The sequence below is a fragment of the Podarcis gaigeae genome (genome assembly GCF_964106915.1).
Source record: "Podarcis gaigeae genome assembly, chromosome: 14".
NCBI lineage: Eukaryota > Metazoa > Chordata > Lepidosauria > Squamata > Lacertidae > Podarcis > Podarcis gaigeae.
This window is the reverse complement of record NC_139690.1, coordinates 9,394,338-9,419,664: the sequence shown is the minus strand read 5'-3', so window position 1 is coordinate 9,419,664 and position 25,327 is coordinate 9,394,338. Positions and strand designations below refer to the sequence as shown.

Sequence of the window (25,327 nt, the reverse complement as noted above, 5' to 3'; positions counted from 1 at the left end):
TCATTGTGCTGGGGGGGGGGTCCCCAGGCTTTTGTCCAATGTCCTTTCTTGATGTACTCTTGCTGTGTAAAATGTGAAACCTGCTAATGGGCCATGGAGATTCTGATTGAAAACGAATGCTGACTGTTCAAGGGGAAAGCCTGCTCTCCTCTGATCCAGATTTTAATGGGAGCACCATTGGCCCCTGATTTCATTTTTCATTTTTTTATTTTTACTTAGAGTGAAAAAGAACAATGCTTTCTTGTTTCATGGGCTGTTCTCCCCGGAGGAATCACATCACCACATTGGCTCTCGTTTCCTGCCTCTATGCTTAGTCATTTCTGCTGATGTAATCCCCAAGGGATTCTCACATTAAGAGAAGATGGGGGGGGGGGGAGGTGTTGTGGAGGGGAAGGGAAACAGTTTCTTTAACTGAGCTATTCCCTTCTTAAAAAGTGAAACGTGAGACTCGCCCCCCCCCCCCAATTCCTTGAGCTGATTGTCGGTGTTTAAGGAGAAGGGATCTTTATGACTCAGTGATGCATGCATACATGCATTAAGAGGGTGGGGGTGGGGAGAGATTTGTCATCATGCATATATATATACACACACACACACTCCCCTTATTTGTAATAACTCAGGGATGAGGAAGCTATGGCTCTCCAGATGTTGCTGGCTCTCCAGATGTTGCACAGCCAATGGTCAAGGCTGATGAGTCCAGCAACAACTTGGGCAATGCAAAGGTTGCCCATCCCTGGATTGGTGCCCCACCCTGCAGATCTTCACATTCAGCAGTGGTCTGCACATGATGGGGTACAGTGCCCATATCCACCTGCAGAACAAATGGTTGGCATCGGACTACAAGCGACATATATTTATAAGGAAGTGGATGTGCAAGGGCATTCTTATTTCTCCCAGAGAGCTACTGGCAGTCAGTGTAGAAAAAAGGGAAACAAAAGGATAAAGGACCCCTGGACAGTTCAGTCCAGTCAAAGGCAACTGTGGGGTTGTGACGCTCATCTCACTTTCAGGCTGAGGGAGCCAGCGTTTGTCCACAGACAGCTTTCTGGTTCATGTGGTCAGCATGACTAAACCGCTTCTGGCGCAACGGAACACTGTGACGGAAGCCAGAGTGCACGGAAACGCCATTTACCTTCCTGCCATAGTGATACCTATTTATCTACTTGCACTGGCATGCTTTCAAACTGCTAGGTTGGCAGGAGCTGGGACTGAGCAACAGGAGGTCACCCCGTCATAGGGATTTGATCCTCTGACCTTCCAATCGGCAAACCCAAGAGGCTCAGTGGTTTAGACCACAGCGCCATCTATGTCGCAGTACTGAGCTAGATGATTCAAAACTTTTGAGAAACCATTCAGGGGCCAAGGCATAACCTCTGGTTTCCCATTCCTGTAATAACTGGTTAGAAACAGAAGGCAGGAGAAAGCTGGATTCCTTTGCAGCATGCATGATATCTGAATGCCCTGCATTCTTCCTGGATTGGTACTGGAGCCATCAGTTCCTGTTTTTGCTTTGACAGCTTGGTAGCAACCAGGACCCCCAACGTGTTACAGGTGAAAATGTGCTTATATAACAACCGTGGTCTTGAAGGAAGGATCCAACAACATGCCCTGGTTTGCTATTTCACCCTGCTATAGGCTGTATTCCACCTACTGTATGGTACACTGACATAGCCTCTCTTCTGCTAATTTAAAAGCCCAGAGGGTACTCAGTTAAAACAGTGAAAACTGCACCAACCATGCCCATCGGTTGGGGGTTCCCAAAGGTTTTCAGGAGTACTGCTTTTGGGGGAACCTGCAAAAGCAGCCTAACAAAGACTGAGCATGGGCAGTTGCCACACAGGAGCACAAGAAGATGCCTTATATATAGACCATTGGTCCATTGTATTGTCTGGGCTTTCAGGAAAGGCTCTCTCCCAGCCCTACCTGCCAGGAATGGAACCTGGGACCTTCTGCATGCAAAGCAGATTCTCTGCCATTGAACCACGGTGCTTCCTCTAATGTCGACTGTTGATTTTGGGGGGAAATGGGAAACTGGGAGCAGGTAGGAATGGACTGGAGTCGGTGGATCTGGAAGAAGGAAGACCAGTGATGTGGGTTTTCGGGGTGGGAGGGAAGGATATGTAGATTTTTTTCTGGGAAATTAGGCTAATTTAGACTAATTAGGCTAACTTGCACAGGGTGATTTGCATTGGAATAAATCTTACTATGCTACACGGACCAGTTGTCAGACTCTCCCTGTGCAAACACCATATGTTCAAAGCACATGACTCCCCCCCCCCCAAAGCCCTGGGGATTGCTGTTTGCTAAGGGTGCTGGGAATTGTAGCTCTGCGAGGGATAAACTGCTGTTCCTGAGATTCTCTAGCGGAATGCATGTGCTTTAGATGGGCTTTAAATTTATGGTGTGTGTGCCTTTATAAGGCAGTTTCTGATACTCTTTCAAGACAGGGGAGGCTTTTTTGTGGGAAGAGGGCCTAAAAGCCAGTTTCTCTGGGCTCACTTAATGAGGCTTGGGCACTGTTGGGTTTCCTATACAGCCTGGGAACATCTGGGCATGTTGAGCTCAGCCCCTTCTTAAGTGGAATGGACACCTCTTCTGTGTTAGCAGTGCTTTGCAAATATTGTTTATAGGAGAAGAAGTTCGGTAATTGGAACTGCCCGGGGAATTTCCGATAAGCCAGAAACGAATTACTCAGATGGAAAAGCGTCCAAGAGACGCAGATTCTCCCTCTCCCGCCTGCAAAAACTGTCAAGGAATCTTTCAGGGCACCCTGGGTCAGGACCTTGGTGTTACCTCTCAGCAGAAACCCAAGGAATCGCCATCCACTTTAAGTGAGCACCTGGGGAACAGGGGAGGAATGTAGGGACCTGGTTATCTTGCTGCCAGTATCCTAGGGTCTGAGATTCAGACCAACTTGCAAATGGGAAAAAGAGGGGGGGGCACACAAAAACCACCCCAACGCCCACGCGGTGAATCAAAATCCCGGTGGGAATCCAAGACAAATATGCAAAGCCAAGCTGTTGCTAAGTGATCCTCGTACATATACGGAAATAAAATGAAAATAAATCTAATCAGAGACATGTGGAGGCTGCAGAGGAGAAGGCAGGCAGTTTCAAGCAAAATGCCTCTGTTGGTCATTGGGTCAGGCTTGAATATAGAAGGCAAGTGTTTTCTTTTAAAATGGTAGATTACCACTGCAGGGCCTGGTCTAGGTTTTAGGTTGCTTTCGATCTGATCCACTGTCCCTGTGGCTTTGTGGTGTTTCTCTTTTTGTTTTTCCGAGAAAGCTGTTCCTGCAGGCTTACAGAATTAAGATCAGCTTTGCAAGAGCTAACTTGCTACATCAATCAGGAGCTCCTTGCAAGAGTTCAGCTCCTCACTGGCCAGTTAATGGACACAAGGAAGAGAAAAACTTTAAAGAAAAATGCAACCACAGTAGAAGGACAAAAAAAAGCAGCAACAGCAACTTTGATCTGTAGATTAGCTCTGAGAGCTGAATTGCCATAATGGTGCTGGTTTTAATATGTTGTTAGGAATTTGTTTGAAGTATGCATGGACTGATTAGAGCCCTGCACAGATGACAGTTCTGGGGATAATTAATGTATGGAGGGATAGATAAACATCAAGCCCATTCTGGCCTCTGCCCAGTATACCTGAAGGAGCGTCTCCACCCCCATCGTTCTGCCCATATACTGAGGTCCTCCTCTGAGGGTCTTCTGACTGTTCCCCCACTGTGAGAAGCGAAGTTACAGGGAACCAGGCAGAGGGCCTTCTTGGTAGTGGCACCCGCCCTGTGGAACACCCTCCTTTCAGATGTCAAGGAAATAAACAACTATCTAAATTTTAGAAGACATCTGAAGGCAGCCCTGTATTGTGAAGTTTTTAATGTTTTACTATGTTTTATAGGTGCTGTAAGCTGCCCAGAGTTGCTGGGAAAACCCAGCTAGATGGGTGGGGTATACTAATACTAATAATACTAATACTAATACTAATACTAATACTAATACTAATACTAATACTAATACTTCCTCAGCTGTCACCTACAATTTTTCATCTGTCGTGCAGTAGAGGCTGGTCCATTAGCAGAAAATGGGACACTGCTTCACCAACTTCACTTTGCCCTCAGCCAGGCCCTACCTGCCTGCCTTCTTACTTACAGCCGGTCCAGGGGTTGCCCTGCCTGTTAACTTCCTCCTCTTTGGCCTCCTAGATCTCAGTAGGAAGGAGGAAATGGACCAAATTAGAATTAGTTGTCTCTGCCTGTCATTGGCTCTGGCGCCACCAACTGGAGGGCTCCCTGTCTTCTGCTCTACCAGTCTCAATGGGTACCAGTCAACATGTTTACAGTTTTATGAAGTGATTTTAAGCAGTGCTTTTAATTGTGCTGGCCAGATTGTTGGTTTTCCCCCTCTGTGTTACCCAATTTGATGTTTAGACATTTGGAGATTATAATTTGGTTTGCTGCTGCATCCTATGTTTGCTACTTGGTGAGGAGATTCTGCTAAAAAATGCTTTCACATTTTTTAATATTCAATAATCCTATTAAACAAATAAAATGATGCTTCTCATGGCAAAACACTGAATGTTTTTGACTCTCGGGCTATTGAATGTTACCAACGTGCAAGAGAATGTGGAAGAAACATCAAATGTATGTCCTGGCTGGTTTGAGCTTCCTGTGCTTTTAAGGTTTGAATGAAGGAACATTGCAAATGAAAGGAGCGGCGTGTGGATACTGTTGTTATATAGCTTAGCCACTAGGTGGCCCTAGACGTAGTTATTTCTGGGTGGAGTCAGGAGTTTCCTGCTGCTGTTCCGTCCCTGTCAGGGAGAAACAATTGTGTCCTGGTCTTGCTTCCTGTTTGCTGTCTCCCGTATAAGCCTTTCAAGATGGGCAGATTTCCCCTATTGCTTCGTAAGGTTGCATTTAATAACTTTTTCTTTTCATAGCCTCAAAAGTTCCATTGTTTGTTTGTTTGCTTTCTCCATGGTTCCTAAACTCTTTGGCAAGACGTCTCAGCTTGTTTTGATACGACCTGGCACACGATGAACAGGGGGTGGGGAAACTTTATTCTCCCCCCCACCTCTGTCCAGCACTGCTCACCCCCCAGCCCCGCTCTCTGTTTTCTATTGAAGACTGCATGCTGGCAGTGGGTGGTTCCAGAGTAAAAAATGGGCAGGGTTTGCAACGTTGCTGGATTGTAAAGCCCTCTCCCTCCTACAGTGGTACCTCGGGGTTAAGAACTTAATTCGTTCTGGAGGTCCGTTCTTAACCTGAAACTGTTCTTAACCTGAAGCACCACTTTAGCTAATAGGGCCTCCTGCTGCCGCTGCGTGATTTCTGTTCTCATCCTGAAGCAAAGTTCTTAACCCGAGGTATAATTTCTGGGTTAGCGGAGTCTGTAACCTGAAGTGTCTGTAACCCGAGGTACCACTGTATTTGCCTCCTTGTCTATGGAGTGCTTAAGATTCAGGCTGCCAGAAACTAGGCTGAGGGCTGTAGGTCCACACCCCCTACTAACCCACCCAGGCTGACCCACCACTGAACACAGGGTCCTGCCCCATCAACCTCAGCCTGCCTTTGATGTACATCTGGGGATGCCCAGCCAGATGGGAGGGGTATACATATTATTATTATTATTATTATTATTATTATTATTATTATTATTCAGGGACAGGGCATAGGAGGAATGGTGGAGACTGCCTCTCCAGCCTGATCCCTCCCGGGAGGACGAAGAGGAAGACAGTTTGCAGAGAGTTTGCGGAGGTCACAGCTCAGAGGCAGATGAGGGGAAAAGATGGGAAATAATGGGAGAGGAGGAGGAGGATGGGACATAGGCAGAGCGGCAGCTGATGGACACTGTGCCTTTAGAAATCATTCCAGATTCACCCTCTCCTAGAGCCCGGTGAGCCTTGAAAGTAGGAGAGTAAAGAGCTCAAAGACAGAGGGAACATAGCAACACCCATAGAAGTGACGAATGAGGCGCTGTCCCATCACTCGGGACAGCGCCGTTATCCAGGAGGCTGGGTTCTAGAGCCTCTCTCTGTAATTATTGAATAAATTATACTTTTCTGGGCAACCAGCCGGGAACTGCTGGCAGAATCCTAACAACATCCAGTCCTGGGGGTGACTGTCAGCTTCCTGCTCCTTAGCCTCCGTGTTGACTCTGTAGACTTCAGCAGGGAGGAGGAGGAGGACAGGAACAAAACTAGAATTCATTGACTCTGTGTGTCATTGGCTCTGGTGCCACCTCCTGTTGGACTTCCTGTCTTCTGTCTCACCAGTTCCAGCAGGCACCACCCACCAAGAAAAAAAGAAAGAAAAAGGGGAGAGGCAGAGACGTTTGTGCCTATAGGTTCAGAACAGGAGGAATGGTTCAGGACCACAATACTCAAGGACTGCCTCTCACCATAGGAACCAGCCCTGAGATGATCATGAGAGGCCCTTCTTCATGTGCTTCCTCCACAAGTGGCCTGGAGGGTTGCGTTATGAGAATGGGCCTTTTCTGTGCTGGCTCCCTGCTTGTGGAATGCCCTCCCCAGGGAGGCTCACCTGGCACCTTGGTTACATATCCTTACGGCCTTTTCAGTATTGGCTCCCTGACTGTAGAACACTCTTCTCAGGGAGACTTGCCTAGTGTGTACATTAAACAGAGTTTTAAAAGAAAAACCCCAGGCTTAAAAAAAGAAGAAGGACATTTATATTAGGAAAGTAATCTCTGCTTCTTGCTGAGGTTTTAGGACAGGGAAGGAGAATATGTAGCCTTCCGGATGTTCACAGAATCATAGAATTGTAGAGTTGGAAGAGTCACTGAGGATCATCTAATCCAGGCATTAGCAACCTAAGGCCCATGGGCCGGAAGCGGCCTGCGGAGGGCATTTGACCAGCCCCCGAGCTGCCCCCGAACCAAGTTGCCTGCTTGTGCGCTGCGCGGGGACTCACTTCTGCGGCGCACTGAGAATTGCGGGCGCACTGTGCTGGGCCTGGGGGTTAACCCGAGCAACACGGCCAGGGTCCAGTACACTCTCTTTCTCTCAGACCTGAGTCTCTGCAGCTCGGGAGATGTCGGTGGGTTAATAGACCCAGAGGCCACCTCAGTCTCTCCTGACCCAACTGGTAGTGGAGCAGCTGCACGTGATTGCCCAGCAGAGGGCAACGAGGTAATCCCTGCACCTGGAGCCAGCGCAGGCTCAGGCCCCTGACTCAGCCCAGCTGGTGCTTGCTGCAGGGGAACCTCTGCAGACTGGAGCTCTTCAGGATCAGGCCCCAGACTTGGTTCAGATGCCACCTGAGGCAGAGGATCTGGTGCAGACCGAGACTCCTCCAGTTCCAAGCCCGAGTCCCAGGCCATCACATGCACAAACTCACGCATGCCCGCAATCCGGCCCACAGAGGGATCTCTGTGGGACTGATCTGGCCCAGGCAAGATAAACCTTGCTGACCCCTGATCTAATCCAACCCGCTGCAATGTAGGAATCTTTTGCCCAACATGGGACTTGAACCCTCAACCCAGAGATTAAGAGTCTCATGCTTTACCGACTGAGCTACCACCTATCAGCCCCAGACAGCATGGCCAATGATCAGGGATGATGGGAATTGTGGTCCAGCAACTTTTGGAGGGCCACAGGCTGCACAACTCTGCTGTATGCTGTGTTTTAGCTCTGCATTAATGTTTTAGGACTCTTTGCATTGCATTATTAGGGCTAAGAAAGTCCCATAAGTTCAGGACATAAGAAAAGCCCTGCTGAATCAGGCTGCAATGGAATGAACTCTGCTCAGCTCTGGTTTGACAAAGGCTGGGTTTCTGAGCAGTGATCTGTCAATGTTTTATATTTGGGTCTGTTTATAACAAATGGTTCCATGTCCAGAGAAGCTTGGTGATGAGATGTCTGATAACGGTACAGTGTCACCTTGGTTTAAGAACAGCTTAGTTTATGAACGACTTGGATTAAGAACGCTGCAAACCCGGAAGTAGGTGTTTCGGTTTGTGAACTTTGCCTTGGAAGCAGAACATGTTTTGCTTCCTGTTGAGTGTGCTTCATTTGTAAATTGAGTCCCCCGCTGCTATGGGAAAGCAAGGCTTGGTTTAAGAACGCTTTGGTTTAAGAATGGACTTCCGGAACAGCTTAAGTTTGTAAACCAAGGTACCACTGTACTCAGTTAAAAAGGTAAAGGTACCCCTGCCCGTACGGGCCAGTCTTGACAGACTCTGGGGTTGTGCGCCCATCTCACTCAAGAGGCCAGGGGCCAGCGCTGTCCGGAGACACTTCTGGGTCACGTGGCCAGCGTGACATCGCTGCTCTGGCGAGCCAGAGCCGCACACGGAAACGCCGTTTACCTTCCCGCTGGTAAGCGGTCCCTATTTATCTACTTGCACCCGGAGGTGCTTTCGAACTGCTAGGTTGGCAGGCGCTGGGACCGAGCAGCGGGAGCGCACCCCGCCGCAGGGATTCGAACCGCCGACCTTTCGATCGGCAAGTCCTAGGCGCTGAGGCTTTAACCCACAGCGCCACCTGCGTCAATTAACTGTACTCAGTTAATTGATAACAAATAAATAAAATCCAGGGGCATTCAGGAATGCGACTCATTGAAGACAGACCTGGCTTCACATCCTGTAATCTGAATTCTGCTAAACAGCTGAATTCTCCTCAGGGCTTGATTGAAGAGAAAGGTTTGCATCATCCCTAACTGGTGTGAGCTAATATAGGGAGGAGAGTGCAAAGGGCAGTACCAGTGGAACGAAGGGGAGTAAAGTAGGAGTTTGTTTTTATTTTAGAGAAGCTAACATATGTCAGAGAGAGCTGACAAGGATATTCACACTCATGGCTCCCTTTAGCCTCTAGAGCTCTTGGAGCCAGGCCCAAATCAGATGAGGTCAAGCTAATGAAATTAGCCTTTTGTTCACTCTTGCTTGCACGAAACGTGGAGTGCACTCCAAGGAGGAGGTCTAATCTCAGGAACATGCTCGGAGCTTGGCATCCTCATGGACCGCTGGGATTTCCCACCAGTCTGAGAGACAGTTTGTGACTCCGGTGCTAGGGGTTATCTAATCAGGAGGCACCAGGCCTTGGGAGAGAAAAAGAGAGCCAAAGGCTGGCCCTGCCATTACTCAAGCATAGTTCTGGCATGGTTTTGTTGCACCGTGAAAGGAATTCTCTCGGGTTCAGAAGTAACAAGCCTGTTCTGGTAAACCTGGGGCCTTCCAAGGTACTTGTTCAATTTTGTTAGCTATAGCTGTCAATGTCCAAAGTCCAGCTCTGGTCTCAAGCGGTTAATGGTGCAATCATCTACATGTCTACTGAGATGTAAGCCCCATTGTATCCCATGGGACTTGTTCCAGATAAGGGTGAATTTGACTGGGTGCATGGGTAAACGCAGGGATGAGGAACCTGCGGCCCTCCAGATGTTCCCAGACTACAGCTCCCATCATCCCTGACTATTAGTCAAACTGGCTAGGTCTGTTGGGTGTTTTGGTTCAACAGCAACTGGAAGTAAAAGCTATGGTTTTCCCAGTAGTGATGTATGGAAGTGAGAGCTGGACCATAAAGAAGGCTGATCGCCGAAGGATTGATGCTTTTGAATTATGGTGCTGGAGGAGACTCTTGAGAGTCCCATGGACTGCAAGAAGAACAAACCTATCCATTCTTAAGGAAATCAGCCCTGAGTGTTCACTGGAAGGACAGATCGTGAAGCTGAGGCTCCAATACCTTGGCTACCTCATGAGAAGAGAAGACTCCCTGGAAAAGACCCTGATGTTGGGAAAGATGGAGCGCACAAGGAGAAGGGGACGACAGAGGATGAGATGGTTGGACAGTGTTCTTGAAGCTACCAGCATGAGTTTTACCAAACTGCAGGAGGCAGTGGAAGACAGAAGTGCCTGGCATGCTCTAGTCCATGGGGTCACGAAGAGTCAGACACGACTAAACAACTAAACAACAACAATGCATGCAAACTCTACAGCTGCAAAACAGCCTTCTATGCACACTTTCCTGGGAATAAGTCCCATGGAACATAGTGGGCCTCACTTTTGAATAAGCTATATACATTTGTGCTGTAAGTCATCATGCAGTGCCTGACATTTTGCAAGCTGCAGCTACTGTGCTTCCAACTGATAATAATACACTGTAGGACAACCCTGGTTTCCTACTATATCTTTAAGAAACCAGAGAAACATCACCCTCTTGGCTTTTAAAGAAGCAGAGGATGGAGTTATTGCAGAGGAAATGAATAGACCACATGCAAGATGGTGAAGGGCAGATCACTACCACAACCCACAGATCTTCAGGCACAGCCTCAGGCTGTAGGCACATGTTCTTTGCACATTCCCCTGTAGAACAAGTAATTGGTGCTGGCTTTGCAGAGCTAAGAAATCAGGGACACAAGAAAAGCCCTGCTGGACCCATCCGGACAAGAGTCCTGTTCTCACAGTGGCAAACCAAAAGCCTATGGGAAGTCTGCAAGCAGGAGCTAAGCGAAAAAGCACACCCTCCATTTGTGACTCCTGGCAACCATGAGCGTAGCCAAGGGGGAGGGGGCGGCAGCTGCCCACCCTCAAAATCAAGTAAAACCATAGAAATACTTAACTAACTGACCAATCACATCGGTTCTCTCCCCCCCGCAAATCCTGACTATGCCCATGCTAGCAACAGGACATTCAGGGATATATTGACTCCAACAATAGGCTGATGTGATCCAAAGAGAAGCAGAGCGAGACGTTTGACATTAGCTGGGCTGCAGGAGTTGCCGAAAGGAGGTGTACAAGTTGCCGTCCAACTGCCTTAGGGACACTGGCGGAGGAAGAGGAGTGCGGGGGGAACGTACTGCCCCCGGCAGCATGATCCGGGTGGGGTGCCATCTTGGCTGTCCCCCCATCTGTGCTGGGCACCACGTCCCGCAGGCGGTGTGCCACGCCCCCAGGACGCACACCACGCCCCTGTGGGTGGCGTGTCATGCCCCCAGGATACACACCACACCCCTGTGGGTGGTGTGCCATGCCCCCAGGACGCGTGCCAGCCCTGCCCCCGCCTGCTCTCTGCCCCCTCCGGTGCCGGAGCATGAAGCTCCACCACTGCTTAGGGACTCCACTCTGAATTTGTGTTGGGTTTACGCCTTAATCTTTTCTCCTTCCAAAGATGGAATGAGTATAGCCACAAGGCAGCAGAGTTTTAGGATCAGCGTTTTCCTTTTCCTAGATGGGCTATTTTCCCAGGGTGATGAGCCCCATTTTGCCCTCATTTTCCTCTACAGCTCGTGCAGAAACTGCCTTCTTTGTGGCCAGGAAAGGGAGAAGGGTGGATTTTATGTTTGTGTGTGTGTGTGTGAGAGAGAGAGAGAGTTAGTGTGTGTTATAGTGCTAAGGGTCTTAGCCTTCTTTATTCTTCACAAGTCGGTTGGAGAAGCTTTTTAAACCCTAGGGTCACCTTCCCTTCTGGGCAACTTTTTAATTGGGGGGGTCACTTATCAGTTGTAGGTGGAGACTAGGAATGGAAGGATCAGTCCGTTTTGGCTCTCTCTCTGTTTCTCATTTTTCCACTTCTCCAGATTTCTGCAACAACTTCTGTAAATCCTCCTGAAAATTCTCCCGACTTTTTGTGCAGATTTCCCCCAGTGAACACACTTTTTGCTTGCATTCTGAGGAATGTAATACAACCTAACACAGTGTCTTTTGTCTGTGACTCTCACTGATATATTTATTTTATGCACATTTCCACCCTGATAGAGTGTGCATTTTTGTAAACTTTGGGCTGCAGAACCGCATTGCAAAATGTGGAGCACTGCTGATTTTGAAAGAGGGCTGTGCTTCAGGTCTCGAAAGTGCCAGTTTGATAAATTGGCTTTAAACGTGAACTGAATCTGATTTCTCCCCCATCTCTAGTGGGACAGAGGCAAAAGTGGACAGAGCAATCCAGGCAAATCTTACCTTTTTAGGGCAGGCCAGTTTCTTCACACTCACCCACCCCTCTCTACCCTCCATCTGGGCAAACAAGTAGCATGGTCGAAGTTTCAAGGAGATGCTCCAGCCAGGCAGAAATGCTCAAGCAAGGTGCAAAGCAGGGCAGGTGATGGGTGAGACTCAGGTGTGCGGCTCAGGTGTGTGGATGTGTGGCCTGGGGAGCATCCCAGGGGCCAAACAGAGAAGCTCACCTGGCCTCATTTGGTCCCCCAGGCCTGAGGTTCCCTAACCCTGTCCAGCCAGTTGGTTGACAGGCAGGGCAAGATTAAAAACGGCATCTTATCTGCCCCCCTCCCTATACCCAGTACAGGGGAAAGCTATGCCTGTTGAATTTCTGGCACATTCCCCACAGCATCAGACAGGCGTCTTCGCTATGCGCCTTTCAGCACCTGCTAAAAACATTTTTTGTGTTCAGACAAGCCTACCCAGGCATATGGAATGCCTATGCATGCTTTAATCTGTTATTATTTTATTACCATTTTTTAATGTTTTAAATAGTTGCTGATAATTTTATATTCTGATATACGTTATGCTGATCGTGTTATTGTCTTATTCTCTTTGTAAACCACTTTGAGGGTTGTTTTTTAAAAAAACAACCACCACGCAAGTAGAAATAGTTATGAAAGAAATAAACAGCAATCCTAGCAATAGCAAATGTGTTTTCTCGGTTTGGATGTTGGAAACTGAAAACTGCAGCTAATGCGAAACAGGAAAGTGCAAGGGAAGTCACACATCAGAAATGAAGCGAGTAGGAAAAGTGTTCCTGCACTTGTGGCTTGTTTCTGATCTTATGAACCAGGGGTAGCCAATATCCCCTGCAAATTTTGTAGACTAAAACTCCCATCATCTGTGATGGCAATGATAGTTGAGGCTGATGGGAGTTGTCTAAACATTTGGAAGACACAACGTTTGCTTTCCCCTGGTCTTACCCATAGTATTCTGTTTGCCCAAATTGTCTCTCCAAATTTTGGGACTACAATTCCCATCATCCCTGACCACTGGTCCTGTTAGCTAGGGATGATGGGAGTTGTAGTCCCAAAACATCTGGAGGGCCAAGTTTGGGGGTGCCTGTTCTAGACGGTACTCTCCCCTATGCAAATCCCATACAAATTATTAGCGATTAGCTATCAGTTGCTTTTGCCCAGGGATAGAGAACCTGTGGCATTCCAGGTGTTGTTGGACTCCAATTCCCATTTACCCCAGCCAGCACGGCCGGTTGTCACAGGTGATGGAACTTGTAGTCCAACAATATCCAGAGGTCCGTCAGTTTCCCATCCCTGTTTTTGCCCAATTTGGTGTCATCTAAAGAGATTTCTATTAGCTGATTAGGTTAACTTGGCAGGAGCCACCAGCAAATGAGTAAGATAATGGCAATGGAACAGCCTCCATAGGGGAAGATGTGCAAGGCCCTGCACACCAACACAACTGTTTCACACTTTCAGGAAGCTATGGCACAAATATGCCCCAGTGTCAAGTAGAATTTCTTCTCCTGGACCCTATAGCTATATGCAGCTCAAGTAGCTTTGCAGATCATTGCTCAAGCAGCTTTACCAGAAGACATGGCATTTCCTAGCTGTTCTTCTTAAGAAGAGTAGGAGAGATTCAAGCTAAGACAAGGTGCTGAAGGTTCTTTCTTGGACTGCCTCGTCCCTAGAGGTCTACAGAAAGGAATCACCCCACAACCCACTGCTTCCTCTCCTCCCCAGCACCCCTCCCACCAATCATTGGGGTCCGTGACTCACCCCGTCCATTCTGATTGGGCCGGTAGATGCTGCCCACGCTGACCCGGGCCTGGTTTGCACCTTGGCTGTCTGGAATCTGTTGGGGAGGCTCAGCGTTCCGGATGGGAAGGTAGGGCTCCGGCCTAGGCACCCCATGGGGGTCTAAGGGCCGGAAAGGTGGCTGAGGTTCCACGTTGCGGGGAGGGACGTAGGGTTCTGCGGGTGCCTCTCCAAAGGGAGGGTACTGCCCTGCCCACGGCTCGTTCCCATACCTGGTCCCAGCACTCACGGGGGACCCCGAGTTGATGTGCAAGTTGTCTGCCACAGGCACCCCTTGCCCCACAGACTGCTGGTTCTGGGCATAAGGGTCCTGGACACTTTGGTCATAGCTAGTCCCAGTGTCATGGTAGAGGCTGTGCGAGTACCTTCGGTCTAAGCCGTCCGAGGGCTGTAGCTGTTGGGGCACAGGGACATAGGGTCTTTCCTGCGCCGGGTAGTATCCTTGGGCTCTGTAGGGGTTCTGCTCCTCGGCATGTTCCTCATACCTCACCCTGGGCTGGAAAGGGTAGACGACCCCAGCGCTGGCTGCAGCTGCGGCGACAGCACCCCCTCCGGTTCCCGTGGTGCGGTAGTAGGTGTAGCTCTCGTCGTACGCACGGGGGACCTGCGGGTCGTAGGCCTCATATTGGTTGGCAAACGGCGGCTGTGGCTGGGGGTAAGAGGCCTGCGGGTAGAGCTGTCCAAACGAGGAATGTGCAAAGGAGGAAGAAGAGGAAGAGGAGCCCACCTGACGCTGCCGATAGGTGGGTGACCAGGGACGTGGAGAGTTGGAGTGACCGTCCCCGGTGGCCCCATCCCGCCAGTTGTCAGGGACCTGTCCGAAGCCAAAAGGATGCCGTGTCTGGCCCCGGATGGTATCGGATCCTGCCCGGACTGGCAAGGTGGGAGCCTGCCGCCGGGTGTTCCCCGGGACCCTTCTGCTGCCTTGGCTGGCGACAGCGTCAGCCAGCATGACCCTTGCGCTGCTGTCTGCCCTTGTGTGGCTGGCCGGGACATACTCGGAGCCTGAGTTCAGGAGGCTGTACACTCTGCCGTTGTTCTCCCACTGGATCATCTGCCTCCATCGACCGGCGTCTACGTTGCTGCCTTGTGGATGTTGCCCCCGGACCATCAGGACAGCCCCAAAGCCCATCAAAGCCCACAGGTCCCAGAAGCTGAGAGGTGCCATGGTGATGAAAGGGATCAATGACCTTAATGGGTGTTTTTGACGGGAGGAAGTTGTGGAAGAGCAGCCTGGAGGGCCTGTGGCAACAGCTTGTCCCCTTTCTCTTTCTCCGCTGCCTTCTCTTCTTCTTTAGGTGAATTGGTCTCAACTCTGTCCATTCCCTGTTTGTTTGAAGCTGCTCCAGGGGTCTCCCGCAAGCTTCATGTTGAGCTTGTTGGAGGAGAAAGAGAAAGGGAGAGAGGAAGATGAACGAGTCTCTTGAGAACTCAGGAGAGCCTGGAAAGTTTTGTTCCTTGCGTATTACTTGCTCTTGGTCGTCGTCTTCACGTTGCTGCTTTGCCCATCGCAGGGGACGCCAGATGATCCTGCTTACTCTTGGCTGAATGTCTTTGCTTCTGGTCTGAATGAATAAGCAACAGGCTCTGAAAAAATGCTGGGAAGTTTCAGGACTCTTTTGCGAGTGTCTGGTATGCAGGGTCCTAAAAGCCGCCCACTTTTATTTTGTTAGCTTCTCAGTGTTTCCCCACCCCCCACTCTCAAAGCACCTCGACCAAACGGCTTCAGTTGAATGTTTCAAAGCAAACTCCGTCTTCAGGGATAACAGTGGACACCCCCAAAGAACTAGACAGAGCAACTGAAACATGTCCTTATGTTTTGCCAGGCCATGATAGAAGGGCAAAATGAATGTGTACATGCACACACGCAACATACCCAGAAAATACAGCTGAGCGTGGGTTTTTCCAGCATGCAAGGAAACTTTGCTCTTTATTTGACTCTTGTATTCAAGGTTTTTTCTTGGGTGGAGGTAAATTCATTGCTGTGTCAGACAGGCATGGCGTACCTGTGGTCATTCAGACATTGGTGAACTCCAGCTTCCACCAGCCTTTTTGCCCTGATGAGCAATGGCACATGCAACCTGAAAGATGGAATAGAGTAGATGCAGTTTCAGAAAGGGTTTAGGATTGCATCACAGGGAACAGGGTCCCATGCTGCCCTGGGTGGATGTGGATGGGGCCCTCACAACTGTGCATTATTTGTAGGCCACGGTCTCAAGAGGTTAGTCTCTGCCTATGATTTTATCCCAGCTTTGAAAGCATCACATTCTTAGTGCGTTGACACTTCTCAGGATGGAAACCACCCAGTTGTGCACAGAAGAAATATTGCAACCAGGTGTGTGTTTTTGGTCGTCGAATTGAATTTGAAGATTGTACCTTGGGGATGGAGGAAACTATGGAAATCAGTCGTCGTGGAGGAATGAATCCGGCATCAATAAATATGCTGCTGTAGCCTGAGGGGAATTTGAGGGGTTGACATAGCTGGCTTGTTTATAGAATATTCATCTGGGAGGGTTGGCATTGGCCCAGATGTTCCTGAACATTATTACTAAGAGCCCAGATTCACAATTGACCTCCCCTTTCCTGACAGAGGCTGTTGAATCTTTAATGTCTGAGTAGGAAATGAATTGCACCGCCAGTTTCCTCCTTCTGTCAGGAAACCACCATCACCACTCAAGGCACTGGGAAAGGCTGGAATGGAGAAGATTTTTTCAGCCCAAGAGCCACATTCCTTCATGGAGAAACTTCCAGGAACCACATGGGGGTGATCAGTGGGACCAGAGGCAGAAGTGGGCAGAGTGATGGGCAGGACACTTGTAGAATAGGCTCCTTTCCAGCCAAATAAAAGTTTGAGTTTTCTATAGCCTTGGTGTTATCAGCACCACACTTGAAGAAATTGAGTCACCCAGGCCACATGTATTCCCACGCAGAGGATGTGTGATGACACTGGGGTTTATATGAGCCATGCCCTGCTCATGCCTCCATCACATGCCATTTGGTCAGTAGTAACAGGCATCACTTGGCAAGGCTGAAGAGCTGCAAGCAACAGGAGCCAGGAAGAGAGAAGGAAAGATTAGATACCTACCCCCTTTTGTTCAAAGCCTGAACAGCATGGGGGTAACTTATCTAAACAGTCATCTTTGGTCAAATAATTTTTCCCATATACAAAGATCTAGCTCAAGGGTCCTTCTTGGGAGCCCACCATTAAAGATCTAGAGGTTTCCCTGGGAAGCACAAGAGAGGCTTTCTCAGTGGTGGCCCCTTAACAATGGACACCCCCCCCCTTTAATAAAATATAGTTTCCAGGATTCTTTGGAGAAGCCCGGACTGGTATAAGAGGGCTTTAAATGTATGGTGAAGTTGTGGCCTTTGCTTGCAGAGCTGCTGGGCATTTTGCAAAGCACATTGCCAGTTAGATCTCCAACCATCCATTGCCTTAAATATGCATCTCTCTAGATATATAAATTAGCATATGCAGATTTGGTACAGATTTATGTCAGGGGGCTGTACCCTGATTCAAACCTGTTGGGCCACAGCTACCAAGCAAAAGCCAAGGTGACTCCTATCCATACACTCTGACATGAAAACTGGTTTCTGGTCTGGGATCTGCCCTCTAAGACCAACTGCTTGAAATGCCTTAATGCAATTTTAAAAAATATATATTTCTTCCTCCTGGGAGGGTGGGGAGGAAGTTGGTTGGCTCAGGCTGAGATCTTGTTAGGAAGTGGCGCTGGGAGGGGAAGAGAATATAGATGGCAAAGAGAGGGACTGAAAAGGACTGGCTGGAGCCTGTGAGTTTATCCAAGATTTTATTTCTGGCGAGTGCTGCCTGCTCGTGACATCAGCTCTGGTATTTCCAATCCCTGAGGGGAGAAAGGGGGGAAGGGGAGAGGGGGGAAGAGAGAGGAGGAGGAGAGGAAGAGAGAGGGGGAGAGAATAAACAGGAAAATAGCACACAAGGGCACCAAGTTCTTTGGGGTCCTGAACGCTGAGCTGTTGTTTGGCCGAAGGATCTCATTGCCAGCAACCCACTCCAGGGTGTTAGGAAACCGGTGGCCTGACAAGGCCTTCCCAAATGCGCTCCATTTGGCCTCCAAACATCTCCCTCTTCCCTTTGCTTGAGCTGGCCCCATTCCTCCGCGCTCAAGCTGAGAATTGGAAGCAGCAGGGGGAAAATAAATTAAAACACGGTCAGAGTTTAAAGATACAAAATCCTCTTGTAACGTTTTCTTTCAACAGCCGGGCTCCCCATGTAGTTACACAGGACACAAGGCTCAGTTGACTGCAAGTGAGCCTGAAGTTTGGGGACGGCAGGCAGGCAGAACTCCTGCCTCTGAGGCACTCCCCCCCCCAGCTGATGGAAAGAAGGGCACACTATAATGCCCCTTAGTCTCGTACTGCAGATCATTTTGTGAGCCAGATCTCCCATTCATGGATGTAGAACCTTCTTCGGTCCAAGGTCCGCTTTCCCTTCAGGGCAAGTTTTCAGGGGCCACATGCAGGGGTCAGCAAACTTTTTCAGCAGGGGGCCGGTTCACTGTCCCTCAGACCTTGTGGAGGGCAGGACTATATTTTGAAAATAAAAATAAAAATGAACAAATTCCTATGCCCCACAGAGATGCATTTTAAATAAAAGCACACATTCTACTCATGTAAAAACAGCAGGCAGGCCCCACAAATAACCCAGAGATGCATTTTAAATAAAAGGACACATTCTACTCATGTAAAAACATGCTGATTCCCGGACCGTCCGCGGGCTGGATTTAGAAGGCAATTGGGCCGGATTCGGCCCCCGGCCCTTAGTTTGCCTACCCATGTGCTAGTGGCAGTAGGAAGGATCTAATATAGGTCTCTTAAGATCCAAAACAGTTACTATAAATATGGTCTTTCCTTTAGATCACAGATGGGCACTTTTTTCAGGGCCGCATTTGCATCTTACATTTAAAGCCCTTTAAAGACTGATGGCTTCCTCCAAAGAAAATGCAGTTTATTAAGGGTGCTGAGAATTTCCAGGAGAGCCATATTCCCCTGTTCCCTGGGAAGGGAGATTGTATGTTAATCTGCTCTGGGAATCATAGTTCTGTGAAGCGTCGTCTGCCGAGCAAGACGAACATGGGGTGGTGGGTGGTGTCATTCCCGGGTGGCGGGTGGTGTCATTCCCCAGGCGAAGTTCTGACTCAGAGTAAGGCAGCGTCTTATGTTCCTAAGGAATGCGGACAGCTTGCTGACCTAATTTTGCTGACAGGAGAAACTCAGCCAAGAGAGTGAGCAAGGAGGTTCTTAGAAATGGGACATTTCCCTCTTGGGAGCTGGATCTTTCAGACTGTGATGTGTAGAGTCCAAAGTGCTGGAGGAAGGACTCCAAGCCACTGTGAAGTAAGTTATCAGGGGGAAAGGTGGAGTATAAATATGACAACAATGACAACAATAGGAACAACAACAACAACACCACGAGCCCTTCTGAATCAGACCAAAGGCCTGGGGTGGACTTGAAATCTACAGCATGTTATTCTTTGCAGGAGAGCTATTTGAAAACGATTCATAGGTGGTCTCTAACTGAGTAGGCTTGCTAAGATTTACAAGACTGAACCAGATAAGTGCTGGAAATGCAAAGAGGTGGAGCGAACATTCTTTCATACGTGGTGGCCATGTAGAAAGGTAAAAGAGTATTGGGAAATGATTTATAATGAATTGAAAAAAATGTTTCAAATTACTTTTCCCCCAACCCGCCCCCCCCCCCCCCGAGTCCTTTCTGTTGGGGATAACTCAGACTGCAATCCCCAGGTGTCAGAAAATGTTATTTATGTATGCAACAATTGGGGCCGTGTTTTATTAGCCCCTAAATGGAAAGCGAGCGAGGTCCCAACCAAAGAAGAATAAACAGCTTAAGTTGACAAAATATGCGCAACTTGCAGAGTTAACATGTGGAATAAGAGAGCAAGAAGAAATGTGTTTAAAGAAGATTGGAAAACGTTAATTGGGTATACAGAAAATAACTGTGTACAGCTGAAAACACTGGCAGCATTAGGATAATTCAACAGCGTAAATAATCTTTGATGTCACAAAATTAAAAGATGCCTGCTTCTTAGGAGAAAAGCAATGACAAACCTAGAAAGCATCTTAAAAAGCAGAGACATCACCTTGCTGACAAAGGTCCGTATAGTTAAAGCTATGGTTTTTCCAGTAGTGATGTATGGAAGAGAGAGCTGGACCATAAAGAAGTCATTGAAGAATTGATGCCTTTGAATTATGGTGCTGGAGGAGACTCTTGAGAGTCCCATGGAATGCAAGAAGATCAGACCTATCAATTCTGAAGGAAATCAGCCCTGAGTGCTCACTGGAAGGACAGATCCTGAAGCTGAGACTCCAATACTTTGGCCACCTCATGAGAAGAGAAGACTCCCTGGGAAAGACCCTGATGTTGGGAAAGATGGAGGGCAGAAGGAGAAGGGGATGACAGAGGATGAGATGGTTGGATAGTGTTCTCAAAGCTACCAGCATGAGTTTGACCAAACTGCGGGAGGCAGTGGAAGACTGGAGTGCCTGGCGTGCTCTGGTCCATGGGGTCACGAAGAATCGGACACGACTAAACGACTAAACAACAACAACAAAAAAATAATAATGGAAAAGTGATTGGTGTATATACAGCCTGGGGGTGGAAAAACCTTTTGAACCTGAAAGCTATATTCCCTTCTGGGCAACTTTCTGCAGGTCACATGACAGTGATGGGTAAGGCAGGAGGCAAGAGTGGGTAGAGGCCTAAATGTGATTTGTAGCTTTCTACAGCAGGCTGGTTTCTACGCACATGCATTCACACCTCTATCCTCCATCCATTCAAGCAGAAGGCATCATCAGAGTTCAAGGATGTGTTTCACCCAGAGGAAACCCCTTCCCCAATTTTTTTTTTTTGGGGGGGAAAGTGAGTATGAAGCAAGACCTGGGGAGGGTCCCAAGAGCCAGATAGAGAGGCTTGCAAGTCCCCATCTGCTCCCGGGACCTGGGATTCTCCCTCGTTCCCCTGCCTGTGCTAAAACATCCTTGGTTCCGAAGATGGACACTGACCATGTTGGAAAGGATGGTGCACTAGGTAATGCCGTAATCCAACAGTTTAGTCCAGCTGGTTGAAAGATCCATCGATGAGAAAGCAATGGCTGCCTTTGACAGGGTGGGACTTCTTTGTTTCATCCTGGGCCTGCCCCGATAACATATCAAGCAAGCAGGAGGGGAATTTGAACAGGGAATCTGTGAAAGTGAGTGTCCTGTTGGATGAGTGCCCTTTGTGGGAAGGTCTGCTGCTTGCACACTAGTTTGAAGTGCCCTGAGCGTGCAACCCTCCTTCTCCTTCTCCTAATAGCTGGCTTCCACACACAGAGAGGAAACGATGAGTTGCCTAACTTGGTTAAGAAGAAATAGATTAATTATATCTCCCTTTCCTTTTGTGAAAGGGTATGGAAGCTAGCAATCTGCCTGCCAGTCAAAGGATGCGGAAATGATTACCTTTCAGCTGACTTTGGGCAAGGTATCCATTATCCGTTGTTTACTTCTCAGAGACACAATGGCCTCCCCGCCATGGATGCCTACTTGAACTTGGCAGGAGCTGTCGTCAACACTCTGCTAAGGTATATGGCTGAGCATAATGATACCTTTGGCTCAGCTTTCTGTCACTTTGGAAATGAGTCCCGATGTTGCAACAGACGAAAAGTTATCTCCTTTTTGTTTGTTTGCGGGTGAGCCTATTTTCAAACAGAGGAGGTGGGGAGAGGGAGGAAAAGGTTGGGGTGCCATTGCTAAATGAGGAATTCTCTTTCTAGCTCATGTTGTCGTTTACAGCTGGGGTCTTGGCTATGTTGGCTAACAATCTGACACACACACACACAAACACAAACAAATATATATACAGGGTTTGATCCAAATGAGAAGATTGAATTTGCACCCCAAAACCTGTCAATAGGTTTAAGCTGCAGTTGTTGTTGTTGTTGTTGTTCTTGTCTTCGTGACCCCATGGACCAGAGCACTCCAGGCACTCCTGCCTTCCACTGCCTCCCGCAGTTTGGTCAAACTCATGCTGGTAGCTTCGAGAACACTGTCCAACTATCTTGTCCTCTGTCGTCCCCTTCTCCTTGTGCCCTCCATCTTTCCCAACATCAGGGTCTTTTCCAGGGAGTCTTATCTTCTCATGAGGTGGCCAAAGTATTGGAGCCTCAGCTTCAGGATCTGTCCTTCCAGTGAGCACTCAGGGCTGATTTCCTTCAGAATGGATAGGTTTGATCTTCTTGCAGTCCATGGGACTCTCAAGAGTCTCCTCCAGCACCAGAATTCAAAAGCATCAATTCTTCGGCGATCAACCTTGTTTATGGTCCAGCTCTCAATAATAGGCAAATCAGTCCATTTTGGTTTTTTTCTGTTGCTCATTTGTTCCAATCTTAAGTTCAGTTCCACATCTGATTTTTAATTTAGTGTGAATTGCATCCAATATACACCTTTTAAAATGCAACTTTGCCTAATATACATGTTTTGCAAGTGAATATAATATAATGCATTTATTGTATATTATCTTCACTAATATAAGCATTTTTGGTAAATAAAATTTTGTTGCATTTTTAGCAGGGACAGCATACCAAGAAAGAAAGAAAGAAAGAAAGAAAGAAAGAAAGAAAGAAAGAAAGAAAGAAAGAAAGAAGACATTGAGAAGACAGCAGAGGAGCAGAGCAAAATGGAAAAGGGAGAAAGAAGGAATGGAGGAAGAGAGAAAACCATATAAAACTAGATTAAGTGACTTCCCCTGTTCCTGGCATGCACATTATAAAACTCAAAGTAAAGCAGTAAACATCTGGATCACCACAATTTCAGTAAACACAGAAGAAAGGAAGCATGTAGACAGCTTATGACATTCAGTGGGTGATTCCAAATATCCCAAGCCTGAGCAGATGGTTGTTGAAAGTTTCACTTTATACACACTTGACCCTAGTTATGCCTTTTTCTACACATTACTTGGCTGGGGAACAGCACTGCAAAGTTCAGAGAAGTGTGAACCCAGGCAGCTCCCCATTTACACAGGGGTCACATTCCGAGGCCCCGCACATTTAAGGGACATCGCGTATATTTGAGACACTATTGGAAAACCCTGCAGACGCCCTCTACGCCTCTGTTTGGCACCCTGTGTTTCATTTCTTGTCTTTTGTTCCATGCCGTTCTTTGTAAACTGCTATGTGACCTTTTCTGATCAAAAGTAGTATGTACGTCCTTTAAATAATAATAAAGAGGAGAAGACACAGTTCTTCTTTGGCAATCCCTCGTAGCTGAGCAAAATTGTCTTCCCTGAACACGGTTTTAACAGTGAGTCCGTAAGTGATTGTGGAGGCCAATTCTGGATCCACACGTCCTTCCACAGTGGGGACATAGGTTTCCGGGCAGGAGTTGATCACAGTGAGGGTTTGCCAAGCGTGCTTCCCTCTTAGCATGTTTCTCCCTTTCGTCCTGAGTTTGTGCATCTTCAAAGTCCATGACACTTTTGGTAAAGGCTGTTCTCCAACTGGAGCGCTCACAGGCCAGTGTTTCCCAGTTGTTGGTGTTTCTACTACATTTTTTAAGATTTGCCTTGAGAGAGTCTTTAAACCACTTTTGTTGACCATCAGCATTACACTTTCCATTTTGAAGTCTGGAGTAGAGTAGTTGCTTGGGAAGACGATAATCAAGCATCCACACAACATGACCAGTCCAATGAAGTTGATCTTGAAGAATTGTTGCTTCAACACTGGCGATCTATGCTTCTTCCAGTACACTGGCGTTGGTTCGCATTAGAACTGGCATTAGAAGACACAGTATGACGCCGAAGGTCAGCTGCTGGGAAGCAGCAATAGGGAGGGCTGTGTTGCTTCCATACCTCTTGTGACCTTCCCAGAGGTGTCCCGTTGACTGCTGATCAGGGTGAGGAACCTTTGAACCTCCATCCCATCATGCCTGACCATTGGCCATCCTAACTGGGGTTGATGGGAGTTGGCATCCAACTACATCTGGAGGGCGACAGATTCCTCACCCCTGGACTAAATTCTTACCCAGAAGGGCTCTTAAGACATTTTGGTGGGAGCATGTTGGTGTCAGCATCCTTAGGGGGCCAAAATGCCAGCTGGCTAGCCCCCAGCTGGATCATGCCCTTCCAGCCATGACGATCCCCCGATCTCTGGTGCGACATAAATCAGCAACTCAGACTTCAAAAGCCTGAGCATGCTATATTAGCAGAGCATACTGCACAAACAGAACAGGCTTGAGGCTTTTGGAAACATACTAACAGCTAAAGATTTATTAAGCATAAATCAGGACAAAGAAAACATGTCGTCTCCCTTTCTTCTCCTCAGAGAGACAGAGAAAAGCAAAAGTTATACATACAATGGAAGTTCCCAGCAGACTGCGCTGGAATGTAAACAGACATGTGACACGTAATAATCCCATGTCTGTTCCTTAAGGTGGAATGGAAATTCTCAACAGTTGGTACAGGAATTGTGTATCATCTCAATTATGATACCTGGGCTCCCCTGCTTCTGAAAATTCAGCTCAGTTTGAGGATCTTAGCCAGTTCCCTCCCCAGGGGACAAGGCGCAGAATGAATTCCACCAGGGGTGAGTGTAAGTGCAAGCAGAGACGAGGCAGAAAAGGTATTCCACTGTGCTTGTTATGTGTAATGGCTTTCCCCTATACAGCAACCTTTATAAAACGCAATTAAACTGGGTAATGAAATGAAACAATGGTGGCAGGACCCTTGCCGCTAGCTAGCCCAGCGTTGCTTTACTTGACTAGCAATATCCATGACTGCTAATGATTATGGATGAGGTTAGCAAAACCTAGTCATAGACGTGGTCTCTGTGGCTGAATTTGCCACAGCTGAGATAAGTCTCACAGTGCTTTTTCAAAGGAAGAGCAATTCTATACAGTGGTACCTCGGGTTACATACGCTTCTGGTTACAGACTCCGCTAACCCAGAAATAGTACCCCAGGTTAAGAACTTTGCTTCAGGATGAGAACAGAAATCGTGCTTTGGCGGCGTGGCGGCAGCGGGAGGCCCCATTAGCTAAAGTGGTGCTTCAGGTTAAGAACAGTTTCAGGTTAAGAACGGACCTCCAGAACAAATTAAGTACTTAACCCGAGGTACCACTGTAGTTCCTAATTTATTTATTTTTTAAAAATGGACATTTTCTTTTCTCAGTTTTAAAATGCATGCATCGACAACTGGATAAAATGGATAGCTTGAAAGCATTACAAACCAAGAGTCCTGTGTCCCCTTAAGAAGTGGTAGATTTTATTATGGCATAAGCCAGCCTTAGGGATGCGGGTGGCGCTGTGGGTTAAACCACAGAGCCTAGGACTTGCCGATTAGAAGGTCAGTGGTTCGAATCCCTGCGATGGGGTGAGCTCATGTTGCTGGGTCCCTGCTCTTGCCCACCTAGCAGTTCGAAAGCACGTCAAAGTGCAAGTAGATAAATAGGTTCCGCTCTGGCGGGAAGGTAAACGGCGTTTCCGTGCGCTGTTCTGGTTCGCCAGAAGCGGCTTAGTCCTGCTGGCCACATGACCCAGAAGGTGTACGCCGGCTCCCTTGGCCAG

At 48.0% G+C, this 25,327-nt stretch overlaps 1 protein-coding gene and 1 long non-coding RNA gene across 3 annotated transcripts in view; one reads left to right on the top strand and one right to left on the bottom strand.

The window, feature by feature from the left end:
* Positions 1-15,404, bottom strand: part of LOXL1 (lysyl oxidase like 1) — a 29,611-nt gene extending 14,207 nt beyond the window's left edge. The window contains exon 1 of one of the 2 annotated variants that reach the window (XM_083712679.1): positions 13,694-15,404. In XM_083712679.1, coding sequence (XP_083568805.1) covers positions 13,694-14,900 — 1,207 coding nt within the window. In that variant the 5' untranslated portion in view covers positions 14,901-15,404. The remainder of the gene's footprint in view (positions 1-13,693) is intronic. The other variant, XM_083712678.1, reaches the window with a different exon arrangement.
* A 2,108-nt stretch (positions 15,405-17,512) lies between these two features.
* Positions 17,513-23,006, top strand: LOC310831845. The gene is made up of 3 exons (XR_014558019.1): positions 17,513-17,523; positions 21,178-21,351; positions 22,337-23,006. It is a non-coding gene; the product is annotated as an uncharacterized lncRNA (long non-coding RNA).
* The last annotated feature ends 2,321 nt before the right edge of the window (positions 23,007-25,327 follow it).